At 37.7% G+C, this 12094-nt stretch overlaps 2 protein-coding genes across 4 annotated transcripts; one reads left to right on the top strand and one right to left on the bottom strand.

Moving 5' to 3' along the window:
* The first annotated feature begins 426 nt into the window (after nt 1–426).
* Nucleotides 427–7114, top strand: ATGRIP (Golgi-localized GRIP domain-containing protein). 3 transcript variants are annotated; one of them, XM_008243738.3, is made up of 22 exons: nt 427–607; nt 749–1175; nt 1314–1429; nt 1527–1696; nt 1807–1900; nt 2019–2105; nt 2235–2315; nt 3081–3206; nt 3415–3523; nt 3611–3690; nt 3818–3946; nt 4062–4162; nt 4627–4760; nt 4901–4998; nt 5081–5200; nt 5319–5346; nt 5491–5549; nt 6012–6083; nt 6157–6204; nt 6379–6484; nt 6569–6627; nt 6764–7114. In XM_008243738.3, exons 2-22 carry the CDS (start codon nt 776–778, stop codon nt 6872–6874), a joined length of 2328 nt encoding a protein of 775 aa, XP_008241960.2. In that variant the 5' UTR covers nt 427–607; nt 749–775; the 3' UTR covers nt 6875–7114. The 3 variants fall into 3 exon arrangements, with proteins under 3 accessions (XP_008241960.2, XP_088899252.1, XP_088899251.1); XM_089043125.1 differs by having other exon boundaries at nt 484–619; XM_089043126.1 differs by having other exon boundaries at nt 447–1175; nt 6569–6663; nt 6764–6906.
* Nucleotides 7115–7651: 537 nt separating this feature from the next.
* Nucleotides 7652–10489, bottom strand: LOC103340339 (uncharacterized). Its single transcript, XM_008243739.3, has 2 exons — nt 9316–10489; nt 7652–8707 (listed from the first exon to the last, which is right to left on the bottom strand). The coding sequence occupies exons 1-2, from the start codon at nt 10264–10266 to the stop codon at nt 7844–7846; spliced, it is 1815 nt and encodes a 604-aa protein (XP_008241961.2). The 5' UTR covers nt 10267–10489; the 3' UTR covers nt 7652–7843.
* Nucleotides 10490–12094: the final 1605 nt, after the last annotated feature.

Here is a 12094-nt window from a genome sequence, read left to right as displayed (position 1 = left end):
GCCACACTTGAAAATTAATTTTCATACCCAAATTCATAATTTATATTTTTAGAAGAATGTGTTCTTTAAAATTATTTAATTTTCATTTTTTTAAAAGAATGTGGAAAATGGCTTAGATTTACAGACTATATATCACAAGTTCGAAACCACATGGCATCTTAGTTGTGTGTGTGTGAAATTCCCCACCCTTTTAGTTTGTACTTAAAAAAAAGAAAAAAAAAGAATGTGTTCTTTAAAATTAATTAATTAAAAAAAAATTAAAGAAAAGCCAGCACTAGCACTGGCCTAATAAGAGATATGGGCTCTAGGCCTGCAAATTTTGAGAGTTTGGGCTTCACGTGAAAAGTTCCGTTAATAAAGTAATTACGGCTCTTTTGACGGAGGCATCGGCCACGTCCTCCCGCTCCACTGGTGGAGATATAGACTAACAGCAGATGCACGTCCGTGTCAAAAACGGCGACGTTTACCATTCTCAGTCCCGCCCTGTGTCTGCGCCTCTCTCTTCTGTGTGCTTGGCTAAGCGTTAGACTCAGACCTCCAGCCGAGCAACACCAGGGCGGGATCTCAATTTTCTGGATAGATCTCCAATTCTCCATCTACCAAAACGGTTCCCTCTCTGGTTGTTGCTTTGAATTTCAGCAGCGTTGATTTCACTGAATTGGCTTCGCTGTTTGTTTGGTTTGGGATCTGATGAGATCCACACAGCATTGATACACACCGTTTTGATTGTCGTGATTGTCTCTCTCAGGTTGAAACTTAAAACCAAGCGTTAGCAATGTCGACGGAGGTTGAGGCTCAAATGGAAGAGAAATCGAAGCCGCAGAAGCACGGAGGCAATGCCAATGGAGATCTCGAGTTGGAGAATGGAGGCCCGGGCTCGAGCGATGCTCATGATCAGCTTGTTCAGCTGGTCATGGAGCTCAAATTGCAGAACGAATTCCTGAAGTCTCAGTTCGAAGGATTTCAGAATTTCCAACAAACAGAGCCCAGTGAGACGGAAGGCGGTAAATCTGAAGAGGTGGAGCAACTGCGTCAAACGATTGAATCGTTGAATGTGGAGCTTTTGGAAGAGAAACAAACACAAGCTGCAGCTGAAGTGGCTTTGAAGCATCTTCAGGAAGCACACTCGGAAGCAGATTCTAAAGCTCAACAGCTCTCTGCAAAGCTCGCTGAAGGTCTGATTATGTCTCTGCATTGGTAAATTTGTTGTTTCTGTTGGGAAAATGTAGTGGATAATATCCAATTATCGTAATTCATAAGTTTATCTTTCGTAATCTGAATGTATTGCACTGTTTGCTGTTCATTTTGTGTAGCTCAACAGAAGTTCGATCAAGAAATAAAAGAACGGGAAGAGAAATATTCTGATCTCGACTTGAAATTCACCAGGCTTCACAAACGAGCAAAACAGCGTATTCAAGATGTTCAAAAGGTAAATTCTTTCCGGATTGTTCAACATACGTAGTGGAGAAGTCTTTTTAAGTGGAAATTAAGTTCGGAAGCTGGTGGCTATTGTCTTTTTTCTTTAGGAAAAAGATGACCTAGAGGCTCGATTTCGTGAAGTAAATGAAGCTTCTGAGCGAGCATTGTCCCAACAGTCAGCATTGCAGCAAGAGCTGGATAGAACAAGGCAACAAGCAAATGATGCACTGAAAGCAATTGATGCAGAGAGACAACAACTAAGAAGTGCAAACAATAAGTAAATTCTCAGTTAACTTCCTACCATGACCCATTTATGCATGTGTTGATAGACTCATAACTGCTTTTGCCATTTATTATCTTAACTGTAACTATGTTCTTGACATTCAGACTACGAGACAACATTGAGGAATTACGGCACCAATTGCAACCAAAGGAGACTGCTATTGAGGCATTACAACTTACAATTTTGGAGAAGGAACAGGTATGACTGTTTATGCTTATACTTTGGGAGGTTCTGTATTATTCATTAACATGAGATATCTATTAAGAAATAAACAGAAAAGAATATCTATGTTAATGTTAACTTGTATTTATCTCAGATGTTGGAAGACATGCGAGGGTTGCTGCAGGCTGCTGATGAAAAAAGGCAAGCTTCAATAGCTGAACTCTCTGCTAAACATCATAAGGTGTATTTGCATTTGTATGCCTAATTTAGTATTCCTATTTGTTTATAATAAAAGAATGGTGTATTTCTTTCCCTGCTATTACATTCACCAAGAAATTTGTGCTTTAATTACGGTCTCTGTTTTCTTCAGAACTTAGAGAGTTTGGAAACGCAGCTTGCTGATGCATCATCTGATAGAAATAAAGCAACTGAAACTATTTCTTCACTGCAGGTGAGAGTATTGATTATAATGTTCACTCCTTTTTTAACAAATTATAGATAGGTTTGAAATTCCATTTAAAAAAAGAAAAAGAAAAGAAGATAGGGCTGAAGTTAATCTGGGGCTAGCTTGAAATCTTACTTTGGTTTTTGTAATTTTGGATTGAGCATCCAGTGCATTTTCAAGTTTAGTTCCTTAATGTGTGAGTGGGCGTGGGCATGTTTACAAGCTTGATTGGTAGATGTTTTCACTCCCAATACGTCACTAATAATCCTGAGTTGGACTTGAAATCTCAACAAAACAGTAAGTCCTTTTAAGTACTAAGTGAATAACCAAGACCCCCAAATTTTACATACTTTTGTAACCTTTTCAACAAGCTTATATCTATCAGTATTTGGCCCGTAATTACATTAGGAATAATTCAACCTTCTTGTTCATGAATATGCTAGGAACTGATTAGCATGTTCGAGCTTAGGCCGTGGCTTAAATAGATAACCATAAACAACTCAAGTCATGTGAAGCCTGAGTCTTGTGCTCCTCTCAATTGCAGCCCACTGTTGGAATAAAAGAAAGGTATAAGGTCCATTAAAATATAAGGGGCTGGAAAGTTGGCATCAGAATGAGAAGACAATAAAGTAGAAGTGGATTAGTGGTTGCGTTATCTTATATCTTTGCTTCTTTTTGGGATAATAATTTTACTCCATTGCATAGTTTAGTCATGTACTATTTCTGTAACTTGCAAATGGATCAGACTAATGAGTAAATGTAATTCTCCAGATGCTAGTTGCGGAGAAAGAGTCTAAGATTGCAGAGATGGAAGCAGCATCAACGGGTGAGGCAGCAAGGCTTAGAGCAGCTGTGGAAACTCTAAAAGGAGACCTTACTCACCTAAAGCATGACCATGTATGAATTATGGCTTCCAGGATCTCTTATTTACCAGACCATTATGTGTAGTTCCTTATTTGACGCCCTTTTGTCAACTGAGAGTGGTTTTTTGTGTGCCTCTAATCAATGTCACCATTATCCTTGCCTGGTTACTTTATTGCTTCTGTACTTTTGGGATTCGCTGCTTCTAATTTTGATATATCATAAAAATATATAATTCTTCCAGGAGAAAGAAAAGGAAAGCTGGGAAGCTGCCTCCAGGGCACTGAACACAAAGCTCCAAATTGCTGAGAGCAACCGGATATGTGCTGAAATTGAAGTAGCCAAAATGAGAAGTATATTTATCTTCCTTACTGAATTTTCATCTGTTTAGATGTGTATATATATTTATATCAATGTCACATGCTTTTCCTATTGGGCAGGCCAGCTGGAATCAGAGGTGTCTGCAAAAACACGAATGCTTGATGCAAGGGATGCTGAACTTGCAGCTGTCAAGGAGGAGGTTTAAATTTATTTTCTCCCCCCTTTTCTCAATGGGGGTTAAATTTAGAGAAGATCTAGTTGCTTACATCCAAATATTTATTGATCTGTTTTCTGTCTTCATGTGTTCTACCTATTATATCCTGCAGATCAACTGCCTTGAACGTGAGTTTTCTTCTTACAAAAGCCGTGCTCATGCACTTCTCCAGAAGAAGGATGCAGAGCTAGCTGGGGCTAAAGACTCTGAACAAGTCAAAGCTCTTGAGGAAGCACTAAAAGTGTGTACTTGCAATTAATCTTATTTTTTAGCATGAAGTAAAATCTTGAACTGACATGCGCATCATCCAATCCTTATTAATGACTTATATATATATATTTTTTTTCTTTCTGTAGGAGGCTGAAAAGGAAGTATCTTTTGTGTGTGCTGAAAGGGATAAGGCCCTTCAAGATCTTCAGAATGCCTTGGCTAATCATGACAAAGAAATAGCAGAAAGGTAAATTTATTGCTGAATCTGCTGTAGTGAGCTTCGCCCAGGGGCCCAAATTTAGGATTGGTTTCGAAATTTTCCTAATCCAGAAAGGGTATAGATATATTTTCCTCATAAAAGGGCAAAGTAATTATAATTTATTAGTAATTGTAATAGAAAAATGGCAAGATGGTTCTTAAAATAAGGCACCAACATGTGTTTAACCAGAAGTACATAAAAGCTCAATTCTCTGATGCAACCAATTTCAACAATTAGCTGTTTTAGACTTGTAGTCAACTAGTCACCATTTCATGACCATAATTACTTGCGTCATGGTGGCTGTTCCTTCCCCAGTGTAGTTTGGTCTTGTTTGTTGTCTAAAAGCCTTCCACTCCTCATGGAGTATCGTTTAGTTGTTTACAAGTTAGGTAATATACTACTGTAAAGTGTTACGTAATGATCTTGATCTTTCAGTTCCATACTTGTTACAGAGATGCTGCTCTTAGTGACACCTTGCAGCAGATCAAGAGCTTAGAGTCAATGCTTGAATCTGCTAATAATCATCACCGATCAGCAAAAGAAGCATGGGAAGTGAACCTTAAAAGTTTGGAAGAAACATGGCAAGGTACTATCTCCATGCTAATCTAATTACATATCTTGTTTCTTTATGGTTTTCCCTCCAATGTTTATCTTATTGCTTGTTATAGGCAATGCTTATTGTTCAAAATTTGAATGGAGTTATTCTTGAAATAATAATTTTTTCAGTAAGATGTGACACACTGAGAGCTCAAAATGAAGCATCTTCTGGAGAAGATATAAAAAAAGAATTAGAAGAGCTCAAATTGCAGTATAAAAAATTGAAGGTAATTTGCTTTAATCTCTCTCTTTTTGCGCCTATACAGTGTTTACATTTTGGGATTCTCTTAATTGTATTCATCATTTTAGGAGGAGCACAGTTCATTTCGTGATCTTGCTGATAGAATGATTGAGGAGAAGGACAAAGAAATTTCTAGACTTATAGATGATAACAAGAAACTTCATCAGTCATTGGACTCAAGACCACAAGTATGTTCCTTTTTCTTAAGTGACATCTAAACTTTATCCTTACACTTCAATTTTCTGATAAATTTCTTTCTTCTGTATTTGTAATCTGTTGTCCTGACATTGCGGCGTATAACCTCAGGCTGATCATAACGATAATTGTAACACAGGTAGGAGGATCCTGAGTACAATTTCTTATTATTTGTTCCAGTTAGAAGAAGAGTTTCTTTATTACTGGAACTATGGTGTTTTTTACCCGTTGGGGTACCTAGTGGAGTTCTAACATTTCTTTTTCTTCACACTGGTATAATCAGGCATGTATAAACATGACGCATCAAGTGTAAGCAACTCTGCTGCAGAACAGCAGATTCTGGTAATTATATTCTCTCTCTAGATTTTTCTTGCCATGTAACACCCAACTGGGAGCTTTTTGTTTTTGCACTTTGCTTTTAATCGTTATATTTATTCTCTAGTCTTGCCAAGAAAAAAGAAAAAAAAAACAGAGAGAGGGAAAACTTTGGGTTATTGTACCCGGAGTATTATAATATTATGGCTGGTTATGCTAGAGATTTGTAGTTGTGATCTCAAAATAAGACAACTGGATTTGATAAAATTAGAATGTCTAGGTGCTTCACTTTTGCTGTGATGAACCTTAATGGTATAATGATGGTCTAGAGTGCTGATATTTATAGTAATCAGGCTACTTGGGGGCTTTAAGATCTTATTATGAGTTCAAGTGTACGAGTTATTATTATTGCAGTCTTGTGCACTGGCTTTTACCTTTTCATGCTGTGCATCCAAATGTGTTCATACACTGTTATAATATGAATTTCAGATTTTGGCAAGGCAGCAAGCCCAAAGAGAGGAAGAACTAGCACAGTCACAGCGGCACATTTTAGCGCTTCAAGTGTGTAATCCCTCATCTTGAATTCTACTGTTCTTTAGGTCAGTTCTGATACCTTTTTTTTGTGTCAACTCAGGAGGAAATTGAGGAGCTGGAGCGTGAGAATCGGCTGCATAGCCAACAGGTATCAAGAAGACTGGATTTTTGCAGATTTTAGCGTCTGTTCTTTTGGCTTGATTGATTTCAATTGTTTGGAAATTCTTTTTGAAAGTTGTAGTAAATAATAGAATGTGTATGAATTGAGCATATCTGAAAATGAAATTGCTGATGAAGTGGCGATGGTGTGACATATATGCAGGAATCTATGTTGAAGGCTGAGCTTCGGAACATGGAAAGAACGCAGAAGAGGGAAGGAGTAGATATGACATACCTGAAAAATGTAATCTTAAAGCTTCTTGAAACAGGTATTTCTATTATAGACTGATGTAACAGTCAAAGTCGTCCAATAGGTGATGTGGAATTTCTGATTGTTTTTATTACTCAAATAGGTGAAGTGGAGGCCCTATTACCTGTAGTTGGTATGCTTCTTCAATTTAGTCCGGACGAGGTGAAATTCTTATCTCCTATGTTGCAGTTGTAGTTAGTGAGTTGTCTATGATGCTCCGAAACTATCACACTTCCCTTGTGGTTTTCCTAGATTGTCAATTCCATTCTAATTTGTGCACATTTATATACTAATGCAGATACAGAAGTGTCAACAAGCGTACCGAGCATCTGGAGATGTTCCTCCTAGCCCAGCGAGTGATGCTTCAGGATCAGCGACGTCTCTTTTCTCAAGATTCTCATTTTCATGACCACATAAGTGAGATTGTAGAGAATTCTTTGCACGGAAACTAGCTGCTCCAGCTAACCAACCGCTTGCCTCCAGATTCAAAGGTGGAGGGTGTGGTCATAGTAAATCGTGTATTCTTTTGTAATGCTGACTGAACCCATTGTTTATCAACACTGTCCAGAAAATGTAAAGTAAGACACAGCCTCAAGAGGTAGGAGAGAGGTTTAACTTAATATGAAAGAAGAATACTCCATTGCCTTCAGTTTGTCACTACTAATTTCCATTAGGAGAACGAGAAGCTACCATAAAAAAAAGGCCCACGCTAGAGACTTAATTACCGGGCAGTTTATTAAGGAACCCTCAAAGTACTGACCAGTATAAAAAAATTGAAGGCAAGAAGAAATATATACCGCCTGATAAAGGGTAATTAAGGTCTGATTAATACTATCAGGCCTAACATCAGCATAAACGAGCCTCACTCTCCATATGTTGTAAGCCTATAAATGAAGATGAATAAGAACAAGCTTGAGAAGAGCATTTCTATGTTTATCTCTAAAGAATAATACTAGTCTTACCACATTTTTTATACCACATGATGTGACAGCTGATGTGTATATACCACATCATGTAAAATATTAGTTTTTGTTTTTCTAATTATACTTATTAAAATACACTTCATTCATTTAATTGATGTGGCATATGATATGGATATGTCACATCATGTGGTATAGAAATGTGGGATAATAATGTGGTAAGTGTAGCATTACTCATCTCTAAATTATCTCTACAAATCCCTTAGTTACATAACACAATTGAATTATTCATTAATTACTCTCATCTTATGAGGACAAAGTATATGAAATCACGGTGGTAAACTAGAATGCCCATTTTCAATTAATTACATTACTACTAATTTCCTAAATTAGGAGAAGCTACCTAAAAAAGAGGCCTACGCAAACGCTACAGACTTGATCACCTCAGTTCATCACCCTTAGAATGACCAAAATCCAAAAAGTATTGACGACAAACCAATAAGTACTGACAAAAAATAGAAAACCCGAAAAGGTACTCTTTCTTTTATCATGGGTTTGAGGGCCTCATTCATAGAATGTAATCCTACACTCCTGCTGTCGATAGCATCAAGGGTATTCCCAAAATTGGAGATGCCTACGTTTGTGTAGCCTCCGCCGTGCTTTCTTTTGGCTCCATAATTTTGGTAATGCTCATGCTCATGCTCTTTGGAGGCCTGTGAGGGGCTGCTCAGTTGGAGTTGAGGAACAGGTGGTGCCTTGCTTAGCATATATTCATGAATCTCATCAATTAGCTTCTGACGTTTAGGAGAGTCACATTTTGGGGCTGCTTCACGAGATTTTATGGCCAGGGCACGCCTTTCTTCCCTAATGTATTCTACTGAATCCAATTCATCATCACCATCTGGGTAGGTGGGCATTTCCTCAATAAGTGCAAGTAAAGCATTTCGCACGCTCCTTGGTGACTGCCAGTTCGATAATAGCCTTGAGCTGATGTCGGTTTGGATTTTGAGGCGACCATTTTTCGTCAAAAACTTGATTGAAGGAGGCTTCGATGGGTATCCCTCCGAAAACTGGACCAGCCCATGATAAATCCCACCCTCAAATTCAGTTCCACTAGGGCCTCTGAGTGCAAATTGCCATTCATATGGGTTCCAATCGAGCATGAGGCACTTGAAATCGTAGGAGGGATTGGATTCAATCTCATTATACTCCTCTAGAATCCGCTTCTCCCCTGAGTTCTTTATGTTGCACTTGTCCTCCACTATCACACTCCGATCCAATTCCATCTGCGTTGATCCGACTCGATCCACAACCACCTCTTCCTGTTAACAAAACTTTAAATATACAATTATTCTCAAAATACGAAGCGAAGAGATGAGGAAAGATAGCCGGTGTCTGTTTTAAAGGTAGGGCTAGTCATGCAGAGTAAATATGATAAATAGTTTTGCTTTCTTGGGGGATTTGTAGAGGTACTCATTCATGGAACCCAAAATTCCTACCCCGTCGGAATTAGTAGCATTAATAAATGTATTCCCAACAACATTGACGACATAGGCGCCTGTGCCCTGCTGCTTTCTTTTGGCTCCATTGCCACCCTCCTCCTCCAACTACTCTATCTCAAATCCTACAAATTGTTATGAAGGACAAACTTGGATTGTAGAAACCCAAGCATTTTTTACCCCTAAAAGGACCCTAAGTAAAATAAATACGTAAATATATATACATATATCCATATATATCTTCTCTGTCAAACCCATGTAAGCCACTACCTCGAAATCGCAGTTCTCTTCCTCAGATTTTTAAACTCTTTTTTCTGTTTTGTTCATGGATAGACTAAATAAATAAAATAAAAAGAAGAAGGTTGCAGCGAGAAAGAACGGAAGAGAACAGGTAAAAAGAAGTTAAAATAATTGACAGGTGGATTGCTGACCTGAATCGGAGTGTTTCTCGTCAGTTGGAGTTGAGGAACAGGAACAGGGAGTTTGGGGGCCTCATTCATAGAATGTAAAATTCCTACACTCTTGCTGTCGATAGCAGTATATCTATTCCCAAAATCGAAGATGCCTACGTTGTTTCTGCTGCCGCTGCCATGCTTCATTTTGTTTCCATAAATTCGGTAATGCTTATGCTCATGCTCTTTGGAGGCCTGTGAGGGGCTGCTCAGTTGGAGTTGAGGAAAAGGTAGTGCCTTGCTCAGCATATATTCATGAATCTCATCAATTAGCTTCTGACGTTGAGAAGTGCCATATTTTGGGGCTGCTTCACGAGATTTTATGGCCAGGGCACGCCTTTCTTCCTTACTGTATTTTACTGAATCCAATTCATCATCACCATCTGGGTAGGTGGGCATTTCAGCAATAAGTGCAAGTAAACCATCTCGCACCCTCCATGATGGCTGCCAATCATTCAGTCGCCTTATCCTGATCTTGTTTTGGGTTTTGAAGCGACCATTTTCCGTCAAAAGCGTGAATGAAGGAGGCTTCAATGGGTACTCCTCCGGAAACTGGATCCGCCCATGATAAATCCCACCCTCGAATTCAGTTCCTCTAGCGCCTCTGATTCCAAATTGCCATTCATATGGGTTCAGGTCGAGCAGGCCGCACTTGAAATCGTGGGAGGGATTGGATTGCATCTGATAATACTCCTCTCGAATCCGCTTCAACCCTCGGTAGCGATCCAATCTAATTTGATTTTGTTCGATCTGCGTCGATCCCACTCGATCGTCGGAGGGTTTGGATTCAATCTCAATATAATTCTCTCGAATCCGCTTCAACCCTCCGTAGCGACCCAATCTAATTTGATTTTGATCGATCTGCGTCGATCCGACTCGATCGTCGGATGGTTTGGATTTAATCTCAGAATACTCTAGAATCCGATTCATCGCTGGGTAGCGATCCAATTCTACTTGATTTTGGCTGAGAAAGAACTGAACAGGGGAAATCGAGCATGAGATGAAAGCGGAAGGGTAGAGAGTGCAAGAAAGCCAAGTCGAGAAGCGGAGATTGCAGAATGGGAGAATGCGGCGGTATTACGCTATTTTTATTCAGCTCGAATAAAACGGTAGAAATGGCATAATTGAACATAAATACCCAGACGGTGTGAATAAAGTCGATGAAATTTTTTAAGGGGGTTTCACTAAAACACCCAAAATGAGGGTTGAAATTATAAAAAAAACTCAATATTCAAAACATTTTATAAATACATCCAAAACCTATCATTATATACACTCAAAATCTATTTATAAACACACCTAAAAAATATACAATTGTTGATTTTGGGGTTGATTTTAAGTGTGTTTTTATATTTAAATAGTGTTTGAATTTTTTTTATAAATACATGTCTAAGATTGGATTTATTTATAAATTTATAATTTTTTTATTGTTTTTAAATTGCTATAATCATGAAATTACAATGGTAAAAATGACTAAATTGAATCTAAAAGTCCAAAAGTGAATATATAAAAAAGTGACATTTGGCCATGAAAGAGGGTAGATAGAAAAGAAAATAGTATTCATTCATTGACTCGTTCAAGAAAAAGACTCGCATGAAATGGGTAGCATAATAACACTATGACAACAAGCAACTAAGTTTTTCTCAAAGATAACCTACTTTTAAGGATAAATTATAAAATGATACTGCTACAATATAAGGATAAATTATAAAATGATATCGTATTACTATGCCAGTTGATAATGCTTCTTCTTAAAATATGTCATGTGTCTTTATTTTTTAAAGACTCAAACTTTATTTTATAGACAAACTTGAACCTAATTTTTACTCTTTAAAATAAAATTATAAAAAATAAAAAAATCGAAAGATTAAAAAAAGCAGAGCCACGACACTGCCTGCCTGCTCTGGTTCGTCACCTCTCTCTCTCTCTCTCTCTCTCTCTCTCTCTCTCTCTCTCTCTCTCACACACACACACACATTTTGTTGCTCTTCTTCAACTTTCTCAACCTTTCGGTGACTACTCCAAGATCCATATATATTTTCTCGTTGATGATGGTCTCCCTTGCAGATGTGAAGAAGGTTGGGATGGGATGAGATGTATCGCAAACAGGCTACAAATTGACAAACATGAAATTGATTTAAAAAGGGTTGATTGTATTGGATCTAAGAGCATCTGCAACTGATGTGTCAAACGTCTGCCACATAGACATTTAACAGTTAGAAATAATATCTCACATCACTCAAACCGATATGTTAAAGCTGATGTAGAATGAAGGCTGAAGGTTGAGATGTTATTTTTGACATCTCAAAAGCAAGATGTCAAATGAATATATATATATATATAATTAAAAATGAATCAACACTAAAATGTAATAAAATAATAATTTAATTTGACATATCGAGTGGAGTGTAAAGCTGTGTAAGATGTCAAATTGCCACATCAGCCATCAAATTTAAATTTGATGTTTGATATTTGACATCTCTTTTAGAGATGCTCTAATAAGATATTAAGATTAGAGATAATTATTTAATTCATTGACAACTATGATAAGGTTTCGGTTGCAACAATTTATTGGGCTACGGGGATTTGGCTTACTCGCAAGCACAGGAAGAGGAAGATAAGAGTTACAGCTCATTCCTAGCTCATGGAATATTACTTATTATAATTAGATACTATTTCTAGAAGTTTCTCTGCAACGGTAAGAAATTATAATGGGTTGGGCTTGGGTAAGTGCAGCATGTAGACTTTGAATAGAGCT

Source organism: Prunus mume, linkage group LG8 (genome assembly GCF_029339155.1).
Source record: "Prunus mume cultivar Tortuosa linkage group LG8, ASM2933915v1, whole genome shotgun sequence".
NCBI lineage: Eukaryota > Viridiplantae > Streptophyta > Magnoliopsida > Rosales > Rosaceae > Prunus > Prunus mume.
This window is presented reverse-complemented; position numbering and strand designations above follow the sequence as displayed.